This window comes from Rosa rugosa, chromosome 3 (assembly GCF_958449725.1).
Source record: "Rosa rugosa chromosome 3, drRosRugo1.1, whole genome shotgun sequence".
NCBI classification, from domain to species: Eukaryota; Viridiplantae; Streptophyta; class Magnoliopsida; order Rosales; family Rosaceae; genus Rosa; species Rosa rugosa.
In genome coordinates this window covers 57,316,311-57,337,345 of record NC_084822.1, presented here as the reverse complement: position 1 = coordinate 57,337,345, position 21,035 = coordinate 57,316,311, and the positions used below count along the sequence as shown (strand labels likewise).

The following is a 21,035-nucleotide window of genomic DNA, read 5'->3' as shown; positions in this document are numbered from 1 at the left end:
CAAATTCATGAGTTGCCATACTTTTTATAGGTATAACCGTATATATATATATGAAGAGTTTGGTAGGATTCCATCTCACCAAAATATACAAGTCGACATAAGCAATTAGGAATATTTTCAGACTAATTCAAGATTAGACAATGACATCCATAATCAGATATGAGATTTTTCAAAACTGAACAATTAATGTGCGAAAGCATATTTAACATCCATGGCAACGTTAATGTTCAAGATTACCATCTTGCTACTGACAAATTTCTCCCCGGCCACATTACAAAAAAACAGTCGAGAGGTTTCCAATTTCTTCGCAAATTAAACGTACACTTGTTAGCTGCACTTACCACCTACATGTATATCCAGGCCTAAGAACAGTAAAAGTAGCATGGAGATTGGAAATCTTAACTGGACGCTCTCCCCTCTCATCGTACTCAGCAAACTTCCCCTTCGATAAGTCAACATTGTCAAAAGTTGTCCCTGCCACCTACAGAAACGAACACTAGATTAAGTCGACGTTCTAAGAGATAGATTCAGTGTTCTAACATTCTATAAATGTGAAATGCCACAACAAAATAGGAAGTGCCTGTGTGAAGAAGAGTAGAAGACACTTACAGATTCAACCTTCCACCCACCACTGAAAACGAAATCCACAGGCTCATAACCCTTGCAGTCGAACATCATCAAGGGGCAATAAACCCCTGTCTGGGTCAGGGGTCTATTATGTTCTGGCATCATTCTCACACTCCCTTCCCTCTCACAAAACTTGCACTACAAGGAAAAAAGGTGCAGACACCTACCTTATTATCCACGGCAAAACTTCACCAAAAAAAATATGCGTTCAACAATTAAAGTATAAAACATAAAAAGGAAGGAACCGATGCAGTGATGTTATGGCCACCAAAGTACTGATGGACGATGCACATGTCACAAAAGAAGGGAAACCAGAGATCGACCTCAAGTCCCAGCTGGGGACAAAACCAAAACTAAGAATGGGAAATTCCAAACCAAAATACATACTGTAAATACTCTAATAACATCTTTACTTCTTGAAACCTAGAGAAGAAGAGGGATTACCTTCCGAACAAGATCAGGGGCACCCTTGCGTTTTCCCAGGTTCAATCTCACACCAGCTTCTTTCTCGCTTAGCTCTCCGCAGCCCTCACATTTCAGCTACAAAAGTAGAATGACCGGATAATGTTATAGGGAGGACAAAAAGAAAAGACTATATATTGAGCTCAGGAGATCAGTGACGAGCTGCTTTAGAAATTTAAAAAACAAACGTCGACAGGAGTTGTTACAAAAAAGAAAAAGAAAGAAAAGAATCGAATCAGAGTAGGACTTGAGGAGGTTAATAGGAGTAGAAGCAAACTCTTGAAATTCACCTTGAAGAGGTAGGTAAAGTCGGGGTCCTTGCAGCCTCCTTGGGGCTGAAGGTTAGTGAGGCTCTGGAGTTTGGCCCTGATCTGAAGCAAGAAGCGCACCATTTTCTGGTTAGCGTCAAGATCAAGCTCTGGAAAGGTTTGATGCCTCTCAATTTTTTCTGTTCAATGATTGTAAAACTACTAACACTACTAGAAAATGGGCTTGTGAGCACCGATTCAGCCCACTGATTGGGGTTGGTGTGTGTTACCCAACAGTTTGTCACCATTTTGTTGGATTGGTGCCTTGTCATGCAGCATTCACCGATCATGGGTGGCTAATGGGCTTTTTGCCAATTTAATATTCCACAATTTGTATACGTGGCAAATTTTGTATATTGACTACTCTGCAATCCAATACCTACTCCAAAAGGCTCAAACAGAGCTGGGTACTTGAGTAGGGTTCTCAACTACTTACTCTCTTCCTACTCGACCCAAAAAAATTCTCTTGCACAAATTTTTGCTTTTAGATTCTTCTTAAGTTGTACACAACACCACCTACACCAATGGCTTCAGGTTGAGCCGATCTACAAAAGCCCCAAACTTCCAAAACTTGCCGTCACAGGAGTTTGCCACACGCGCCGCTCCTTGCTTTATACTTTTCCAATATCGACTCGAACCGGCTTCGATCACATTCTCAATGGATCCAGACCAGATAAGAAGCTCACAATGGGTCAGTTATTTATTATGGTTTTATGTCAGTTTTCCTACTATTGCTAGATCATTTTCGATTTGAAAATTCGTGGAGTTGTTTTTTTTTTTTTTTTGGTTAATTAATTAGGGTTTGTTGCTGGAATGCAATCTTTAGCGAATGTTTTTGGTATTCTGGTGTATTGGGATGTTTCTTCTGAAATGAGAAACTGGCTTGTTGAATCTTTTTTTTTTTTTTTGGGTCAACTGTTTGTTGAATCTTGTTTAGTTACAAACTGGAGACAAGCTGTTAAAATATATTCAATTTGCACTCAACTTAAAACAAATTCCAGTTTTATGCAAGTTTTTAAATCTATTGGTTGGCTTTTTTTTATTTTATTTTTAAATGTAACTTCTTCTAGTTGGTGATATTGGGGCTATTTTTTCTTCTTCTTCTAGAAGGTCTCAGGTTTTCTGGAAATGGAGAAGCAGAGAAGGATAATTCTAATATAGTCATGCAATTCCATATTATGTGGAGTTCTTCTCATCGTAAATGCAATGAAGGTGAATATATATTTTGTAGTTTCATTTATATTGATCTACCATGATAATGATTACATGTCCTTTATGAAACATGTTTCAGATTAGAAAGAACCAAACATCTTTAGCTTCATGTGGTACCCTCTGATTATAGAGATGAATTTTATCAGGTAATCAATCATGATCCCACTTAGTCATATTTTGTGATTTTCCTTGGTAAGTGCATCATCTGTTTGTACGAGTATGAAAATTGAACATGTACCTCTCCATTGTGGTGGCAATTTGGATCTAGCTAGCTAGAAGGTATATGTATATACTATATAGGAAGAATAAAGTCCTCACTAGCTTAACTGTGACCATTGCATATTAAGTTGGGTTATGCATTATTTATAAATGCATTTCCAGCTTCTAGCTATTGTAAATTAAGTTTGGGTATAAATTAAGTTGGGATATACAAGTTGGGTTATACATTATATATGACTAGCTTATTATGGTGATTATGTAGCTTATTATGATTTAAGGATGCAATTAAAACATTTGAATGATGTAGCATTATATGCTCGTAACAAGGTAATGCAGCTGTATACCCTCTACATATATCTTTTCTCATTTACATTCTATTATATCAATTTGGCTTCCTCTATATATTCAACGTTAAATGTGATGGACATGTTCACCTTTATTGAGTTCTATTGGTCATGTTTATGTTGAATAAACTTGTCGTCACATTGTGTATACAGTTATATCTTACGTTACAAGTTATATATGACTAGGTCATGTATGTAGTTGTATCTTACATTTATGGTTTAACTTTTCTAGGTATGGTGCGTACCCTAAATCTTGGGCTTGAGAAGACAATGCATATCAAGATCTCTGTGGCATGAGATAACTTGTGAAGGATATTTGGTATGCTGATTGCATCAATATTCAATATTCAATTACAAACTTTGTATACGCATGTCAAAATATGCTGGAAATGGAATGAGTTGCATATGCATTAATGTTGTATTGTTTTTTTCAACGGTATGCAACTATGCATTGTTGTATTGTTACATTTAGATACTTGTATTAATTTTGCTTTACTTTGTTATTGTTGCATTTCTTTCTCCACTGTGCGCACATTAATTATCAATCAGCTGCATCTTAATATAGTAACATTGTTACTGTTCTAACTTGTTATTCTTTGGATGTATATATTCAGAGCAGCTTGAGGTTATGCTCGGTTGGTGGAGCTCAGCCTTGGAGGTCTCCATATAACCGTACAGGATTCTGTTGCAACTACATTTTTTAAAAAAAAATTTGGTAAAATCTGGTAGACCATTTTTTATATGGTTTCCAGCATGTGAATTGGTGGGTTGTAATAGCTTTGTTGCAGGAATGTTCAACATATTGCTTTTAATTGAATGATTGGTTGCCTTTTAAATTTCCTAAAATTGAATATTATAAAATATAAAATACTGGATAAGCAATAGTGTAGGAAGAGACCTAATTAAAAATAAAAAATAAAAAAAATCTATCCATTTTTCACACCGTTTGGAATAGTGGCCACAATGGGGACATTGTCTGACAGAAAACAGAGATGGCAGAGCAGACCAAGAAGAAATTTTGCCACGGAAGACATATGGGTGCCCTATGGCCTATAGGAAACTCCAATATAGGAGACTGACATTAGATGGGTGGCTGCACAGTGGCCTTTGAGGAAATTGGTGCCCTTTGTAGACAAACAACACCGATAATAGACGGCGCCCTATATGCAAATTTCTAGTAGTGTAAACATGACTAGAACATAGCTAGTATTTATACAAACAACCAAGTCCTAAGTAAAACCTAATTAGGCATCCAGAAAACCTTGCAAAGCAAGAAGAACAGTCCAAGTAAAAATAGAAAAATAAAATCTAAACAAAAAAGATAAACCAATTAATCTACTGCTGATTTGGCCTAAACAATATTTTTCTACTAAAAATTGCAATAAAGTCATAAACCCATAGCAACAAATTGATCAAGCGCTTTTGGACTATAGGTCCAATTTTGTTTTCATCAAAATGTACGTGCTTTTTATAATTTTTTATTAAATTTATAAAAAAGATAGTTAAAGATTAAACTAGAAATGAGAATCTTAAAAGTGTTGCTCCAATCATGCTAAAAAATTTAATGAATAAAAAATTATTAATTTTTTTATTTGCAAATTGAGATATGCCAGCTAATGGTTGGACTATACCGATATGGATTATCTTCTCTTTATGTTTATTGTAATATGGAGTTCAGGCTTTACGTCCCCCTTTGTATTCTGCAATTTCATTAATCAAGCTTTAAGGGCAGCCGCACCAGCCCTTTTAAAATATATATATATATATATATATATATATATATATATATAGATTATATAAAAGGAATTGAAATTATCTTCTACTCTACCCGTCCTCATGAGAGATAAAAATAAAAAATCAAAGTGCTTTGCATTTGTCAATCCAGATGATGATGCCAGAGCTGTTGAGGCTCTAGATGGAAAGAAATTTGATGATAAGGACCGGTATATTGGGAAGGCCCAGAAGAAATCTGAATGGGAAAATGAATTGAAACTTCGATTTGAACAGACCATGAAAGAATTGGAATAGAATACTTTCTTTCTCAAAAAAACCAAAGCAAAAAAAAAAAAAAAAAAAAAAGGGAACTGAGAGCTCATACGAGAGAAGAAAATTGGGACTGTTTGGGCATTTGGGTTCAGAATTCCATTGACGAAAAGTCAATTGAATTGCAATTGAGGGAGGATGCATCTTAATTTATAATTAATGGAATTCCAACGCGCTTCAAATTGGTGTCCGGAGATAAAGAACACAGATGCAAGGGGAGAAAGAACACACATGTAATGGAAGGACATGAAGGGACAAAAATACCCTTCAATATATGTCAGCTATTAGACGCCGTTACGGAGTTAACGGCTCTAGGTACCAATGTTCGATCGGAGTCAAAACTTCAGGTATTGTTCTGATATTTTTTAAACTTGAGGTACCAAATTTTTTAAGGAACAAAAAGTCAAACACCATACGGATGATTTTTCCTTATATAAATGCAATGATAATTTGTGCGACCCATAAGAAATCTTCAACTTTAGCCTTTCGGGCTACTATGACCCAAAATGGTTCCATATTGACACCAGTTTTGAAGGTTACGAGCTAAGATGAATTATGATGGCTTAATAGCCAATTTGCTACCCTAGGTTTCACCTTGGTGTCAATTTGCTATCTAGATTTTATTTAAACCAATTTGCTATCCTAGGTTTTCACAATTAGCTAATTTGTTGGGAGAGTTTTCGGTACACGGCGTGAAGATACACTCACGGCTGATATTTGACGGTTTTTAGTGATAAATAACGGACCCTACATATGGACGGCTGAGATCACATAGTTGGTGTATGTAGACTTGCACCATCGTGTATAGAAGAATTTTCACAATTTGCCAATTTGATACCTTATGTATTCAAAATTAGCCAATTTGCTACTTTTTTGTCATATTAATTTGTTTATTTCTTTGTCCAAACATGGATTAATTTTGAAACTCTAAGGTAGCAAATGGTTAATTTTAAAAATTTAGGAAAATAAATTGGTTAATCTTGAAAGCTTAAAGTAGCAAATTTGACGGAAAGGTAGCAAATTGACAAAAATAAAATGTAGGGTAGCAAATTGGCTAATTTTGAAAACCTAGAGTAACAAATTGGCTGAAATAATCCTAGAGTAGCAAATTCATCTAGGATAACAATTTGGCAATTATGCCAATTATGATATTTTTTTTCATCAAATGGCAGATTTTCGATTCGAATAAGCCAGCCTGGAATTTGTAGTTTTGCATCGTTAACGACACTGTTTAGATCGTCGGGCCCAGCCCATGAGAACAATATAAGCCCAAAAGGAGCCGAGCCATACTCGTCTTCATCCTCCTCGCCTCGACTAGAAGTAGTAGTAGAGAGCAGACCTAAATCGGAAAAAATGGTGCTCTTCGCGCTACAGATAACGGCCGAGCTCGAAAACCTCACTAATCTTCAGCCCGGGGGAGGCTGCGATGATCCAGAATTTACCTATCTCTTCAAGGTAAAGTCAAATTTGTTGGTTTTGTAGCTGAAAATGGAAAATAGACATGGCTGCTCTTCATCAAAAAATTTTTTTACTGTAATTTTGTGTAGTTGAAATGTCAGAGCTGTGGTGAGCCGACTCAGAAGGAAACTGCTTTGAGCTTGAGCGAGTCTGTTCCTCTTCCGGTGGGCAAGGGAACCACTAATCTCATTCAGAAGGTAAATTCTGTCTTTCTGTGCTAATTGTACCCTGCGTTATTCTTTTCGGTAAAAAGGTTAATAAATGTTTGTTGATGACTTCTTCTGAATTGTTCTTAAATGCTTGCTTGGTTGAGTGAGTACAATGCCATGTTAATTAGCTGTGGAAACTTGTTTCTGTTCAGTGCGGTTTCGAGATTTTGTAGTTTTTCTGTGCAGAGCTTCTTTCTTGTGTTATTATTCCTCGTTATTACGGTTGCCTGACCCTGGTGTCAATTGTTTCGGGACATATGTGCATTCATCAGTTCTACTAGTGCATAATGTTATACCAGTTTTCTTAATTTCTGATTACATTTTTCTGTAGTTGTGTGGTGATTTGCATCTTTTCTCCTTGCAGTGCAAGTTTTGTGGCAGGGAAGGAACCGTAACAATGATGCCTGGTCGTGGTCGACCATTGACTGAGGAGTTAAGTGAAGCAGGGAAGTTTGCCCCCTTGATGGTGTTCGAATGCAGGGGTTATGAGCCTGTGGATTATGTCTTTGGTGGCGGGTGGAAAGTTCAATCTGTAAGTTTCTCCCTCTTAACAAGGCACTTTCTATTATGCTGGAGTGTTGCTCGTGGAATGTTTGAACAGTTCATCTTACTTATGGCTGGTGAATGATTGTTGAGCTGAATGACCTTTTACTACTACGAACTTCAGCATATGCGTTAGATTATTTTATTACTTACTTCCCCTCTTTTTGTTCGTCCTCCTAGTTTGTATTGCATTATATGCCCTATAATGCTCTGGAACCTTCAAAGCTTATTTTGATTTTGTTTTCTTTTTTGAGTTCTGCTATGTAATGTTACAAGAGCCATCATATATTTTAATTTCACTGCTGTCTCTGGGTTCAACAAATTACGGTCTCAGCCAATTGGGATTTGTACCTTTTCTTCCACACGCAGGGTTAGTGTCTTTTTTTTTTTCCAAAGAAAATAACCTGACAAAACACTTCAGTTCTCTCTTTATTTATGTTTTTCCAATCAGATAAATATTGGTTGAATATTTCATTATCTTATCTTTGGACATTATCAAGGAGTGCGTAGAAACATTAAAGGCCGTAGCATACTACTAAGGAACTTGAACTGGAATTTAGTGAATTTTCAAAAAATTGTTTTATGTGCTCATAATCATGTGCAGTACATTGAAAGGACAAAGGTGTTTTATGAGCTTCATGTGTGTGAGAAACTGAAAATAGGTCTGTCTGGTTAATTCATCTCATGTGATTTGTGTAGCAAATTCAAGATCTGGGAATTCCAGAAAGTAGTGATGTTCTTTTTGTAATCATCCCTCTTGTATAGCAGATTTAATAACAGATACATACCGTGTTGACTGGACTGGAAAAGGTGCCACTAAATGTCATAAATGTTCACTTCACTAGGAAGCTTGTGAAGTTGTGATGAAATTATTGTTTTGGGTTAAGAATGGAAGTTAGAATAAAGAAAAGGAAAGCAAATGACTAGACTCCAGTCTAATGAATCTGTATTTAAAGTCATCTTTTTGTGGAGTTGTGAAAAAAATGGGAGATGGTTTCATTCGAAAGTTCAGCTTAGTTTCACTTTCATATGTTCTACTTATTATTCTCTAGTGTTATCAACTGTGTCAATATTTATCTTTATGTTGACTTAACAGCTATTTGTTTCTGTAGTTGGCTGGGACAACATTTGACGATGTTGACTTGTCAGAGGGGGAGTTTGCTGAATATGATGAGAAGGGAGAGTGCCCAGTTATGATCTCCAAGCCCTCTTCTACTTTTGTCGTGCTGAAGAACTAGAGTGGATAAGTAACTTTTAGTACATGCGGAGCTAGCTGGTCTCTTGTGGATAAAGACAGAATCAAAGGAACCTTCAATGGGCGGAAAATTTGTTGTAGCAGCTTGGTAACCTTGGGACTTAAATCTTGTTCATGGATGTTTTGATGTCTCGTGTTCAAAATGGTTCTGCGGATATATCTCATTGCAGAACAATTTGTTGTAGTCTGAGAATATGTTGTGTAATAACTAGTGACTACATAATCCTGAATTGGAATTTGGGTTCAGTGGTTTTGCACTGGTCTTATATTTTGCTAATAATTTAAGTTCAACTTATGTTTCTTGTTTCTTTCCTTTCCTAGTTGCTTATGACTTATTGGTTACTGAATCCTGCCAAATTCTTCAAACTGTTAAAATAGGCAATAGCATTTTAACTGAATCCTACCACTTTTTTTTTGTTCAATCAGGATGCATCTACCAAGGATAATCTTACAGGAGTGATTACTTGGTTTTGGAATAGCATGCAACATTGATAAGTGGTGGTTCGGGTATTTGTTTTATAGGACAAAAAAAAGAAGAAGAGAGAAATTAAGTCTCTGAAGTCAATTTATGTCAATTGATTCGCTCAACATCAAGTCTTTGACACATGAAACAATTCCATAAGCATAGACCACGAACACATTGTATTATAGTAGTCTGATACCCTGATAGTAGAAAATAACACACGAAATGTCAACTGATACACTTTTGTTACTCAATATTGTATATAAATAGTCCATAACATCCTCAATAGAGGATCATAGACAATCTATTCAATACAAACAAAAGTGTTTTATTTTCTATTTAATAACAGGGTATTGTAAAAATTGACATCATGGCCTCCAACCTTTTTTTCTGAACCTATGACTGATGAAACAATCCCAGTATAATAACCTGGTCACACTAGTTTGTTACAACAGTTCCTTTAACTCCTTGTTAAAGAAAACACCTATGTGGCAGCTACCGTTTTGTAAAAACATACAGCAATTCAAATTTTGGATAAGGAAAAAGAATGAAATTGGCATGATTGGAAGGTTAATCATGCAAATTTGCAGACATGTAGTTGGCTGAAATAATTTGAATGTCTTCCAAGTAATGTAAATAGAAACATATATAGATGTGTGTGTGTGTGTGTGTGTGTGTGGTGCATGTTGTGGAGGTATATCAGAGTTAGTTTATATCAGATCAAATTTTCATTTCTTCATTCTTGCTTTTAACAACAAATTAGATGGGGAAACAATTGAGTTGGGGTGGCCTGATCAGATTGAGGGGGATGGTAATTATTCTGGGAGTTGCTCTAATTGGATATTTTGGGGTACTTGGGGAGGGTAACATGTTCTCTAAACAGAAGGTTTTGGAAGTTGAAAGAAAATTAAGCCAACTTAGAAAACCTGCAGTTAAAAGCATTCAGGTATTTACATATCAAGTTATCCCCAGCTCTACATATTTTCCTCAGTGCCACTGTCCCTAACTACTTTATGGTTTGCTTGTAGAGTGAAGATGGTGATATCATTGATTGCATTGACATTTACAAGCAGCCAGCTCTTGATCATCCTGCTCTCAAAAACCACACCATCCAGGTAACTCTCCTCTTAATTGATATACGGCATGTTATGTTGACAGATTTTCAGTTTCATACGACAACATAAGCGTGACACGGACAAAATTTCCCATAGTGTACTATGAGCGCGCATGTGTGTAAGTTTGCAGATGGCACCTAGTTATGATCCAACAAAGGAGACAGAGTCGACAATGACCAAATTAGAAAGATTAGAGAGGAAGAGGAACCAACAAGCTTCCATGATGGTGACACAACCATGGAAGAAAAATGGAAGCTGTCCACAAGGAACAATCCCGGTGCGAAGAATCAGAAAAGAGGACCTGCTCCGAGCTAGCTCGGTTGAGGCCTATGGAAGGAAGAAACATAGCTCTTCTCGTCCTCATGTTTCGCATGAGTCTAGTACTAGTGACAGCAACAGAACTGTGAACGTTCTACAAGCAAATCACTCGGTACATCAATTATTCTCATTTCCTAATATATTCAAGTGTTTCTAGTTTAGTGTTGAAAGCAAGTCTCATTTTGGTGTTATATATATAATGGGATGAATGACAATGATGATATTACAGAAGGCAATATTGCTCACCGAAGGATACAGGTACAATGGAGCCAAAGGAGATATCAAAGTTTGGACTCCTAATGTTGATTTTGACGATGATTACACTACTTCTAAAGTTTGCCTCATCAATGGTCCTTATTGGGCATTTGAGAGTGTTGAATCTGGATGGGCGGTACATGGATGCTAATGATCACAACCTTTCACATTCATAATTTTAGTTAAGCTAGCTCGCATTTTCTCTTATGCAAAATTCAATTTTCTTCAGGTGAATCCGAGTGTGTACGGAGACAGGCAAACTCGATTTATGGTGTATTGGACGGTAGGAGTTGATCAAACTGAATCATTCATGACTCGAGACTATTAATGGTTAATTTTCCAGTGCTAGAAGTAGTAATTTGACATGTTCATGCAAGCAGGTCGATGGTTCAAAGAAAACAGGTTGCTTTGATCTCACTTGTCCTGGATTTGTTCAAACTAGCCATGAGATTGCTCTCGGTGCTGCAATTTACCCAATCTCTGTTCCTTATGGCCTTCCGTACGAAATCATCGTCTATGTCTTCAAGGTCTGAAAAACATGTACCTAATGTCAGCTCACCGAGTGGCAACATAGCATGTGATATGTGACAAAAGAACATTGCAACTTGCAAGTGTGTGTTAACGATGTATATTAAGGTAACATAATTTTGTAGTTTTTTGTTTGGATTTCTTTAGGACCCCGTAACAAGCAATTGGTGGGTGCAATACGGGGAGAAAATCAACATCGGATACTGGCCACCGGAGCTGTTTATGGCGTTGCGTGTCCACGCAGAAGCAGTTGAGTGGGGAGGTGAAGTGTATAGTGCAAGAGTGGGTACTAATCCACACACAAAAACAGGAATGGGTAATGGAAACTTTCCTGATGGCATTTTTGGGGATTCAGGGGTCATTAAAAGAATCAGAATTCATGACAATTCAGCTGAACTCAAATTCCCGGAATGGGTTGAGACTTATGCGGACGAGTTCAACTGTTATGATGTTGATTATGTTTCCGATTACCTTGAAGATCCTGAGTTCTATTATGGAGGGCCTGGCCATAATCCCAAGTGCCCTTAATCACTACCTAAGCTAGCTGGTTAGCTAGGTAGGACTCGTTAATTGATTTAGACCACTAGGGTGGCACCACTAGCACTATGTGTAACAATGTTTCCCATTTTCAATTATAATTTTTGTTTCTCTCTTCAAGTTTGAATCCACTATCCTCTAACATTGTTCACCATTAAAGTATCACAATTTGACTCTATTGTAGCTAAAACTTGTTGGAAATGATCATAGTTGTACATTATGAATTTAAAGATTGTGATGGTTTTAACTCAACACACACTCAAAATGTGAACAAATCGATATTCAACTTTACATAGTGAATTGTCCGTTTTTTGAAATAGTCTGTCATAGAGGAGAACAAGACGACATTAGATTCAAAAAGGAGTCATGTCCAAATAAGTTTTCTGGTAGATAAGATCAAATTCATGTTTGATATTCTGTTTTTTTGTATTTAACATTTATTACATTCATTTCTCATATGACCACAGATACTGGGTGAGAATTATCCGCTTTCCATACTTTGCAATTAGTAGGTGAATTTAGTCCTAAAAAACGAACACCATAATTTTCAATGATTCTTAGGAGAAGCCTAATGGGCGGTTAAGTTGGGACAATATCGGTACAATTGTGGCCACGGGCCACGCTTGTCGCTGTTTAACATGGTATCAGAGCGGGTCACTCTTCAATTACGTCGCCATCATGGACCCGGATTTAGGTTCATTCATTAATTGATTCACTAATCTCTTCTCCAATCATTAACCTATTTTGGGTTCATTAAATTGGTCATCGGAAGTTTCCGATTGGATTATTGCCAAGTGTCTGATGTGGGTCTTGGATTGTTATGTGATTTGTCAAGTCTCTAATGTGGGACTTTTGACCCGATCCTAATGTGGAATTGGGTTCGTCAATTAATTCCACGTGCATACCTAGAGCTAGGTTGCACGTGAAAGGGCGTGTTGGAGAGAAAAAAATCTCACATTGGAAAAGTGACAATAGAAAATATAACTTATAAGTGGGTAACTCTTACCTAATTGTACCGAGGCCTTTTGTGATTAAAACCCAACATCTAATGGGTGGTTAAGTTGAAACTGTATCGGTACAATGGTGGGCCACGGGCCACACTTGTCGTTGTTTAACAGATGTGAATGCTAAATGTTTATTCTTCGGAAATTCATAACAACTTGAAACTTCTCAATAGGCGCGCAGAGAAGAGTACTAAGGTCCACGACTTTTCTGTCCCATTTTAGCATTCTGTTATCTCAGTAAGGCTTGATTTGATTTACATTATTGACTTATTTTCTAATAGTTTAAGCTTTCGGGGTTCACCTTCTTATAGAGTGAGGATGGAGACATTGTGGACTGTGTTGACATCTACATACAGCCTGCTTTTGATCATCCAGCATTGCAAAACCACAAAATTCAGGTCTATTTAATTTCAATTTCAATCATAACCCTTTTTAATTTCAATTGTTTAATTAGCAGAAAACAATAATTGATTGTCTTCCAAATTTTGATGTACTAATTGATGTCCTTATAATGCAGATGAGACCCAGTTTTCAATTTGCATCACAGGCTCCTAGTCCTAGTCCTATTCCCGGTCCTAGGTCCTAGCAGGAGTTCAGTACAAAATGATCACAATTCATCTCAGCTAATCTCTCAGAATTGGCAAAGGAGTGGAAACTGTCCAGATGGAGCCATTCCCATTCGAAGAATCTGAAGGCGAGACTTGTTAAGAGCCACTTTTTTTTTTTATTGTAAAGAGGATCAAAGGGTTTCACTTCTGCCCCCATGGTGACTCGAACCCATGACTTCGTACATAGGTAGTGGGTGCTCTAACCACTGAAGGCGAGTTAAGAGCCACTTCACTTGAACGCTTTGGGAAGAAAAACCCAGCACCAATTTCCTACTCAACCAATGATGACAAAGGGACTGTGTACATTAACCAAACAACAGTCGAACTTGGTCCTCAAATCAATTGTTCTGTGAGTGATCATTTATGTCAATGTTAAAATTGATGCCACTTCTTGAAGTACTTGTGCAATTATGTCTGCTATTGCTATATGAACACCTGCAGGCTGCGATTCTTGTGACTACTGGATACAGTTACATAGGAGCTCAGGGAGATATAAATATTTGGAATCCAAAAGTCGAATCACCGGATGAGTACACTACTGCTCAAATCTGGCTTAAGAATGGACCTGGAAATGCCTTTAAACCCAAAGTTGTATGGTGATTCAGCTACTCGACTTTTCGTGTATTGGACAGTAGGTACTAGAAGAGCATATCCCACATTGAATGTTTAGTATTTGTTACAATATATAATTTCCTGGTCTCACCAAGCCGGTCCTTAATCTATTTCTATGGTCAGGTGGACTCGTAGTCTCGTACAAATCAACAGGTTGCTTTGATCTAACTTGCTCAGGATTTGTGCAAACTAACAAAGACATAGCCCTTGGTATCCCCCTAGGACCCGTATCAAGTGAAGGAGGACCCCAATATCAAACCACTTTCAGCATCAACAAGGTTTGGACGCTTTTCTTTGGTCTAGCATTCTCTTCACATTGAATGTCTCATGTGACCATTCAATTTCAATGTTTTAGGATCAAAACACAGGCAATTGGTGGCTACGTTTGGGTCAAAACGTCCCGGTAGGATATTGGCCACCAAGTCTCTTCTCCTATCTGAAACAAGGTCCTGCAACATTGGTTGAATGGGGTAGGGAGGTGTATAGCTCCAAGGTGAAGGAGACTCGTCCACACACTGGACACACTGAGACTGGTATGTGAAGTGGGGATTTTGCTTCAGGCAAAGATGGAAGTGCTTGTTACGTGAAACAAGTTTCACTGCAACTAAAGTACCCAGAATGGGTAGGCACTTTTGTCGTTGAAGCGTATTGCTACTCCGCACTGAACTACGCTCAGTCGCTCGCCCAAGTTTGGAGGACCTGGTCGATATCCTCCTAGCTGTCCCTGAAAGATGGATGCTCTGATTTCTTACCATGTTTTGAAAAGAATGTTCAATGCAACTCTCGTTAACTGTGTTCCATTGATATGATATCCTCCAGTTGAACAAGAAGAAGATTCAAAAGCAAGTCTATGACTAATAACTCAACATCTGGAAGTTATATCATACATTTAGATTACACTGGTCTGGTTGTGCCTATCCAGAGATTTATCTATACATGAGAATATAATATCACAAGATCAAAAAATATGAAAGAACAAAACAGATACAGATCATACCCCACAAAAGGGTATAGAGCAAGTGATGAAGCCCACACCAACTTCGATAAATGAAGCCAATGTCATTTACCAGAGACAAGACGAGCTAGACTTAGTCATACTGTTTTCTCTCTTCTTGTATAGATTGGAAAATTCGAGCAGCTGATGCAGTAGCAGATCTAGGATTGTGCGGGACAACTCTTATCACTTGTGTTGCCTGGTTTGTATCATGAGGTTGGGGAACTCGCTCTGGAACTGCTGGAACAGAAGGGAAAAGTTGAAGTGCATCACTTTCATCAGCATTTTGATCCGTCGCAACTGGTGCTCTGTCACCGGGACTATTACCAGTACTTCCTTGTAACTCACTGGGGTTTGATGCTCGAGACTTCATGGCATGAGGAATAGCTCCATTTTTGGGTGTTGGCATATTACATGAGCTTTGATGCTGCAAATTAGAGTTTCCTGACAACTGATCAGTTGATCCATGCATACCAGGTCCAGCAAACCAATTCATTTGTTCAACAGCTGAGCTTGACATGGTGGGATTCATGACGGACATGCCATAGGGAGGAAAGTAAGTAGGATGAGGGACAGGGAGAACCCCCATTCCTTGATGATGAGATCCCGGAACCCCATATGCTGGCTTAATGAAGTTACCCGGCATGGAACTTGAGCCAAAAGGTCCACATCCTCCACAAGCTGCTCCCACAAATCCAGGTCCATTATATGGCTTGTATATGAGTCCTTCAGAAGGAGACATAACAGGAATTAAATACTGATGCCCAGGTGGTTGATGGAAGCACCAAGGAGCTGCTTTATTGTCAGCAGGCACAGGTGCTGGAGGAGGTGGACTCCCTACATATGGTCCATAATGTGAAGGCTGGCTACCATTTTTCACAGAAGAAAGAGAAGCTTTCCCAACCGCATTTTCAGCAGAACATTCCATTTTGTTATTTGACTTCTCAGACTCATGCTTGCGCTTTAGTAGTAGTGGCTTTACAACATACTCTGCCGGGAGTTTCTTTGCAGGAGAACCCCTTAAGGATGTGCCTAGGAAAGCAGTATCTTCAAGCAAAAGATGTGGAGATCCAGCAATCAGTCGTTGGACCTGTTTCAAAGAAAAAGAAAACTAAGCTTACTTTTTCAATACTATATAACTGATTTCATAATGAACCCAATAGCAGCAAGGCAGGAGAAAGATTCAGAGACCATGACAGATATTTACCTTAATGAGTCTATGCAACTCAAATACTTGCACTGCAAACAATCTTTGCTGACTGTAAAAAGTAACAAGAGTCGAGTCAAAACAAAATTGAACAATACATACCAAATGACGCTTTTAGAAACACAAATCCGAGACAATTACAAGCAAAGTGAAGCATAAAAGAAAACAGTGCAAAATCCAAACATTGAAAGTATACATAGCGGAAATCATTACAAAGCTAGTCTTCATTTCCCCATATGTATAGATTGCAATCACTGAACAGCTCTTTGTTTATGGCATAGGAAAAACATCAAAACATTCGATAACAAACAAAAAAAAAAAAATGAAAATGGGTAATGATTACAAGCTGTACATAGGGGGAAATTGTCATATTCTATAAAGCACATGAAAAGACAACACAACCCCAACCCAGCAAAATCTTCCAGCATATGAGAGCAAAATACTATATATGAGATGTAATCCTCCTCACCACCATGTCCACCACCAAATCCACATTGTGAACTATTCTCCAAGATCCACCCAATGTAGTCCCAAGGATAATCCTTCATCACCTGTTAGTGCCATGAAAGGAAAACTTCCCCAGTGGTTAGGGGAAACCCCAAGCATTACCAAACCGAGACAGGAACACCAGAAATGTAGATACAAAAGGGCAATGAATAATGAGATGATACGCTGTCTCGGAGGTCGCCTTGCACATGGTATACTAATAAGACATAAATTTCCCTGCTATAAGATGATCCAGATCCACCGTTAAAATGTTATCGAGGGCTTGTGAACAAATAAAAATTCCAGTATAGAAGGGATCCCGGGACTACACGCTTTTTTTTTCAATGAAAGTCAAAAACATTTCACCATAGAAACTAATACACAAGAAAATGAAGAGATGCCTCACATGCTTCACAAAATCGCAAAGGAGCAATCAAATGGAGCAGATAATTAAGAAAATAAAGACTTACTTGACAATTGCCCTTCTTGCCTTCCAGAAATGCTTCTGACCTATTATTCCTACTACATCATCAGGAGAGATGTCCATGCCTGATATAGAATCCACCATGGAGGTCTCTGAGACATCATCACCTTTGTCTGCATTTCCCATTTGTGCTGAAATACACATTCTGTCTACATGGTATTCACTGTCATTATCAGGCTCGTTGGGGCTGCTATGATTCCCCCCGTAACGAGAAACACTTCTTGCCTGTGAAACAGTTCCCTTCTCTACATCCCTTGTGGACTCAAGGAGACTATCATCTTGTTCAGTGTTGTTTAGTTGGGACCCAGATCTAGAGTTTTGTTGTAAGCAAGCATCACTATCACAAGACCTGTTGAAAGTAGGAACAGGATGGTCTTCATACTCTTTATTTGGAGAAGTATTCACATTTACAGGAACATCAACCATTTCTCTAGTTGAGATATTTGTGGCAGCTTCTACTGAATGGTCCCTAGCTGAGCTACATGCGTTGAGATCCTCTTCTGTCTCACTTCTAAATTCTCGTCTTAAATTGAGACTGGGGGAGCTACTTTGTTTATTATCCTTCTTGGATGCACTTTTGAATTTTATTGCACAGTCAGAATGAGACTGGCTGAAGGGAGTAAGTTTTGCATTACCACCACCATTTTGAGTTCTACTCTGACATTGACCCATCCTTGATTGAACAAATACAGGAACTGCAAAATCATCTTCATCTCCTGCCCTCTTTCTTTGCCGAGGTTGTACTGAGGGCATGTTCACATTTACTCCATCAGACTGGCCGCCAGAGTGATGAGTAGGTGTAGATGGACGACCATGAATTGGTAAAGGCAAATTTCTTTCAGGACCATTCCCCTGGAAACATGAATTGCTACCGAATCAGAGATATGCCATGATCATTCTCTATAAAGTACACAAACTTGACATGCTATTTAAGAATAAACCATTCTTTTTTCCCCCTCTTAATTGCAGACAGGTTGCCAATTTTCACTATATTGGCATTAAAAGACAATAAACAAGCATAGTTATAAACGAGCCACACTCAATACAGGATAAATCAAAGGATATAGTTAACTAGTATAAGAACATATATCCACAAGAAAAAATCCTACTCACAATGACTTTAACAACCTACTAGAAGTTCAAGGGGATAACTAGTCCACAACCAACAACTAACTTAAAATTACCTGATTGGAGAAAGCTGGGGATCCCATACTGTTTTGATTGAGTGGCATAACCCCATGGTTGAACCTCTGAGAGGGTATACTAAGCTGTTCATACAGGGCCATCTTGTTCCTTGGAGGTGCTCTTGGCCCTCCTTTATCTGCTGCATCATTCACATGGAGTCTTGGGAACATAGGCCCCATAACCTTTTCATCATCTCTGCCTCCTCTCTTCATCTATTCTTTCAACACACCCACACCAAACTCCTCTTCTATTCCACCGACATCATATCCCAATACCCACTTGCAAAAACTCGAAATTTACTGAAACCCAACAAACTCACACAAGTAACAGAAATCGAAAGAAAAAAAAAAAAAAGGATAAAGGGTAGATTGAGAAGGGATCAATAGCTAAAGAGTTGTCCTTGAAGATGATAGATCAAATTCCAAAGACAAAGACTCAGCTAAATGAAATGAAAGCCCAGAAATGAAAGTTGAACCCACAAGTCAAAAACTGTGTCTTTTTGGGAAGACAGAGAGATTTGGGGAATAGTGGGTGTCCCAAAAGAGAGGTGCTTTCGGAGCTGAAACTGACGGAGGAACGAACGAACGAAGGAAGTAGTAAAAGCGTGAATTGAGGGCAATAACAAGAAGAGAGGAAAGCAGAGAAAGAGATTGGGGGTTGGGGAAGAATATGAGAGGGTGAGACTTATTTTAGGGATATTCTTTTAGCTCCCTCCTCCGCAAAGAGATCGTCGTCTTTAGCTTTAGGTTTAGGTTTAGGTTTAAAAATGGGGAAAGGGGAAAAAGTGCCGAGATGTTGGGCCCTCTCTTTGGAATTGGATAGATAGACCTAGACGTATAAGAGAACCTCTTCTTCTTCCCCCATTAATCAAATGACCTGGCTTGCCTGCCATTGCCAACTTGGTATTATCTCTTTTTGGTCGGATATTATATTCTCTGTCTCTGATCAACTTGGTATTATTATTATTTCATTTTTACTTTGTCTCAACATAATTGGACTCAAGTCACTCTCACTATTTGATAAAAAAAAAAATTAAAAAAAATGAGGGGATTGAATTATTTTCACCCTTATCTCTGGTTTCATGGTCAAACAAACAAATCCTATCAACATTGCGTTACTGGAGTTCAACAGAGAAAAGAAAGAACATTTTTGGGAACACCAAGCAAGTTGATCAAGGCCCTCTTCAAACTGTTTTACCAAACATGAGAAATATAGTGCCATCTGTCAAATAGTAGTGGCACGACATAAATGTAAAATTGTTATTTAAAACAAGGGAAAAATTCACTAACGGTGTCTGGACACTTAGGGGACTTTCAGAATGATACCTGAACTTACAAAGTTATCAATGTCATACCTGGACTTATTTTTTCATATCAATGTGGTACCTAAGGACGATTTCCGTCACAACTCCGTTATCAGGAGGCACGTGAGGCGCACGTGATCAAAAAAATGAGGGCAAAACAGACTTTTTATTCCCAAATCCCCCTAAAGTCGATCAAAAACCCAACTCCTCCAAGAGGGTTCGAACCCCTAACCTCTCTCACACCAACTCATCTCCCCACCACTAGAGCACGAACGGTCTCCAACATAATACCTCCAAACTTTGTATTTATACTGTTTTTATGCGATACCGAATAATTAAACAAAATATATAAACCTTGAAAGACATGAGGTTCGAACCCCCAACCTCTCTCAAAACAACTCAACTACTCACCACTGGAGCACGAAGAGTCCTTGATGCAATGCCTCCAACCTTTTTATTTACTACCGTTTTAGGCGATACCAAATAATTAAACAAAACATAAACACTTTGCAAGACATGAGATTCGAACCCCCAATCACTTTTACAACAACTCAACTCCCTACCACTGGAGCACGAGCTACCGCTGTAATAACTCCAACAAACTTTATATTTATACTGTTCTTAGATGATAGATTAAACACAAAACAGAATCTTCTCTCTCTCCCCCCGGTGTATAAAGTATAAATATAAAATTTGTTGGAATAATAAATGTTGCAGCTCGTGCTCAAGTGGTTGGGAGTTGAGTTGTTGGGAAAGGGATTGGGGGTTCGACGAATCTCATGTCTTGCAAGGTGTTTATGTTTTGTTTAATTATTTGGTATCGCCTAAAATGGTTATAAATAAAAAGGTTGGAGGCATTGCATCAAGGATTCTTCGTGCTCCAGTGGTTAGGAGTTAAGTTGTTTTGAGAGAGGTTGGGGGTTCGAACCTCATGTCTTCCAAGGTTTATATATTTTGTTTAATTATTTGGTATCGCAGAAAAAGAGTATAAATATAATGTTTGGAGGCATTACGATGGAGACCGTTCGTGCTCTAGTGGTGGGAAGTTGAGTTGGTGTGAGAGAGGTTAGAGGTTCGAACCCTTGGAGGGAGTTGGGTTTTTGATCGACTTTAGGGGGATTTGGGAATAAAAAGTCTGTTTTGCCCTCATTTTTTTGATCCCGTGCGCCTCACGTGCCTCCTGATAACGGAGCTGTGACGGAAATCGTCCTTAAGTACCACATTGATATGAAAAAATAAGTCTAGGTATGACATTG

The 21,035-nt window shown here is 38.2% G+C and overlaps 5 protein-coding genes and 1 long non-coding RNA gene across 6 annotated transcripts; 4 read left to right on the top strand and 2 right to left on the bottom strand.

The window, feature by feature from the left end:
- Positions 1–208: 208 nt before the first annotated feature.
- Positions 209–1,540, bottom strand: LOC133735515 (uncharacterized). The gene is made up of 4 exons (XM_062162920.1): positions 1,380–1,540; positions 1,072–1,167; positions 610–765; positions 209–481 (listed from the first exon to the last, which is right to left on the bottom strand). Exons 1-4 carry the CDS (start codon positions 1,479–1,481, stop codon positions 338–340), a joined length of 498 nt encoding a protein of 165 aa, XP_062018904.1. The 5' UTR covers positions 1,482–1,540; the 3' UTR covers positions 209–337.
- A 44-nt stretch (positions 1,541–1,584) lies between these two features.
- On the top strand, positions 1,585–3,924 carry LOC133735706 (uncharacterized). Its single transcript, XR_009859231.1, has 5 exons — positions 1,585–2,088; positions 2,505–2,609; positions 2,689–2,755; positions 3,405–3,491; positions 3,787–3,924. It is a non-coding gene; the product is annotated as an uncharacterized LOC133735706 (long non-coding RNA).
- Positions 3,925–6,511: 2,587 nt separating this feature from the next.
- On the top strand, positions 6,512–8,988 carry LOC133738659 (uncharacterized). Its single transcript, XM_062166237.1, has 4 exons — positions 6,512–6,670; positions 6,763–6,870; positions 7,247–7,414; positions 8,538–8,988. Exons 1-4 carry the CDS (start codon positions 6,569–6,571, stop codon positions 8,661–8,663), a joined length of 504 nt encoding a protein of 167 aa, XP_062022221.1. The 5' UTR covers positions 6,512–6,568; the 3' UTR covers positions 8,664–8,988.
- Positions 8,989–9,951: 963 nt separating this feature from the next.
- LOC133738001 (protein neprosin) lies at positions 9,952–11,887 on the top strand. Its single transcript, XM_062165444.1, has 7 exons — positions 9,952–10,089; positions 10,172–10,258; positions 10,389–10,688; positions 10,806–10,967; positions 11,061–11,114; positions 11,212–11,358; positions 11,507–11,887. Exons 1-7 carry the CDS (start codon positions 9,952–9,954, stop codon positions 11,885–11,887), a joined length of 1,269 nt encoding a protein of 422 aa, XP_062021428.1.
- A 1,133-nt stretch (positions 11,888–13,020) lies between these two features.
- LOC133738000 (protein neprosin-like) lies at positions 13,021–14,834 on the top strand. The gene is made up of 6 exons (XM_062165443.1): positions 13,021–13,095; positions 13,212–13,298; positions 13,696–13,857; positions 13,950–14,099; positions 14,216–14,398; positions 14,476–14,834. The coding sequence occupies exons 1-6, from the start codon at positions 13,021–13,023 to the stop codon at positions 14,659–14,661; spliced, it is 843 nt and encodes a 280-aa protein (XP_062021427.1). The 3' UTR covers positions 14,662–14,834.
- A 121-nt stretch (positions 14,835–14,955) lies between these two features.
- LOC133736107 (protein EARLY FLOWERING 3) lies at positions 14,956–19,392 on the bottom strand. Its single transcript, XM_062163539.1, has 4 exons — positions 18,476–19,392; positions 17,278–18,143; positions 16,322–16,373; positions 14,956–16,204 (listed from the first exon to the last, which is right to left on the bottom strand). Exons 1-4 carry the CDS (start codon positions 18,686–18,688, stop codon positions 15,209–15,211), a joined length of 2,127 nt encoding a protein of 708 aa, XP_062019523.1. The 5' UTR covers positions 18,689–19,392; the 3' UTR covers positions 14,956–15,208.
- Between the last annotated feature and the right edge of the window lie 1,643 nt (positions 19,393–21,035).

Coding starts and splice junctions, on each gene's coding strand:
- LOC133735515 (XM_062162920.1), bottom strand. CDS start 1,481: ATGGTGCGCTTCTTGCTTCAGATCAGGGCCAAACTCCAGAGCCTCACT. Junction 1,168..1,379: donor ACTTTACCTACCTCTTCAAG/GTGAATTTCAAG, acceptor CTACTTTTGTAG/CTGAAATGTGAGGGCTGCGG. Junction 482..609: donor GTGGGTGGAAGGTTGAATCT/GTAAGTGTCTTC, acceptor TCGTTTCTGTAG/GTGGCAGGGACAACTTTTGA.
- LOC133738659 (XM_062166237.1), top strand. CDS start 6,569: ATGGTGCTCTTCGCGCTACAGATAACGGCCGAGCTCGAAAACCTCACT. Junction 6,871..7,246: donor CCACTAATCTCATTCAGAAG/GTAAATTCTGTC, acceptor TTCTCCTTGCAG/TGCAAGTTTTGTGGCAGGGA. Junction 7,415..8,537: donor GCGGGTGGAAAGTTCAATCT/GTAAGTTTCTCC, acceptor TTGTTTCTGTAG/TTGGCTGGGACAACATTTGA.
- LOC133738001 (XM_062165444.1), top strand. CDS start 9,952: ATGGTAATTATTCTGGGAGTTGCTCTAATTGGATATTTTGGGGTACTT. Junction 10,090..10,171: donor CTGCAGTTAAAAGCATTCAG/GTATTTACATAT, acceptor GTTTGCTTGTAG/AGTGAAGATGGTGATATCAT. Junction 10,689..10,805: donor TTCTACAAGCAAATCACTCG/GTACATCAATTA, acceptor ATGATATTACAG/AAGGCAATATTGCTCACCGA.
- LOC133738000 (XM_062165443.1), top strand. CDS start 13,021: ATGCTAAATGTTTATTCTTCGGAAATTCATAACAACTTGAAACTTCTC. Junction 13,096..13,211: donor GCGCAGAGAAGAGTACTAAG/GTCCACGACTTT, acceptor ACCTTCTTATAG/AGTGAGGATGGAGACATTGT. Junction 13,299..13,695: donor TGCAAAACCACAAAATTCAG/GTCTATTTAATT, acceptor CTTCGTACATAG/GTAGTGGGTGCTCTAACCAC.
- LOC133736107 (XM_062163539.1), bottom strand. CDS start 18,688: ATGAAGAGAGGAGGCAGAGATGATGAAAAGGTTATGGGGCCTATGTTC. Junction 18,144..18,475: donor CCCCAGCTTTCTCCAATCAG/GTAATTTTAAGT, acceptor TCATGTTTCCAG/GGGAATGGTCCTGAAAGAAA. Junction 16,374..17,277: donor GCAAGAAGGGCAATTGTCAA/GTAAGTCTTTAT, acceptor TACTTTTTACAG/TCAGCAAAGATTGTTTGCAG.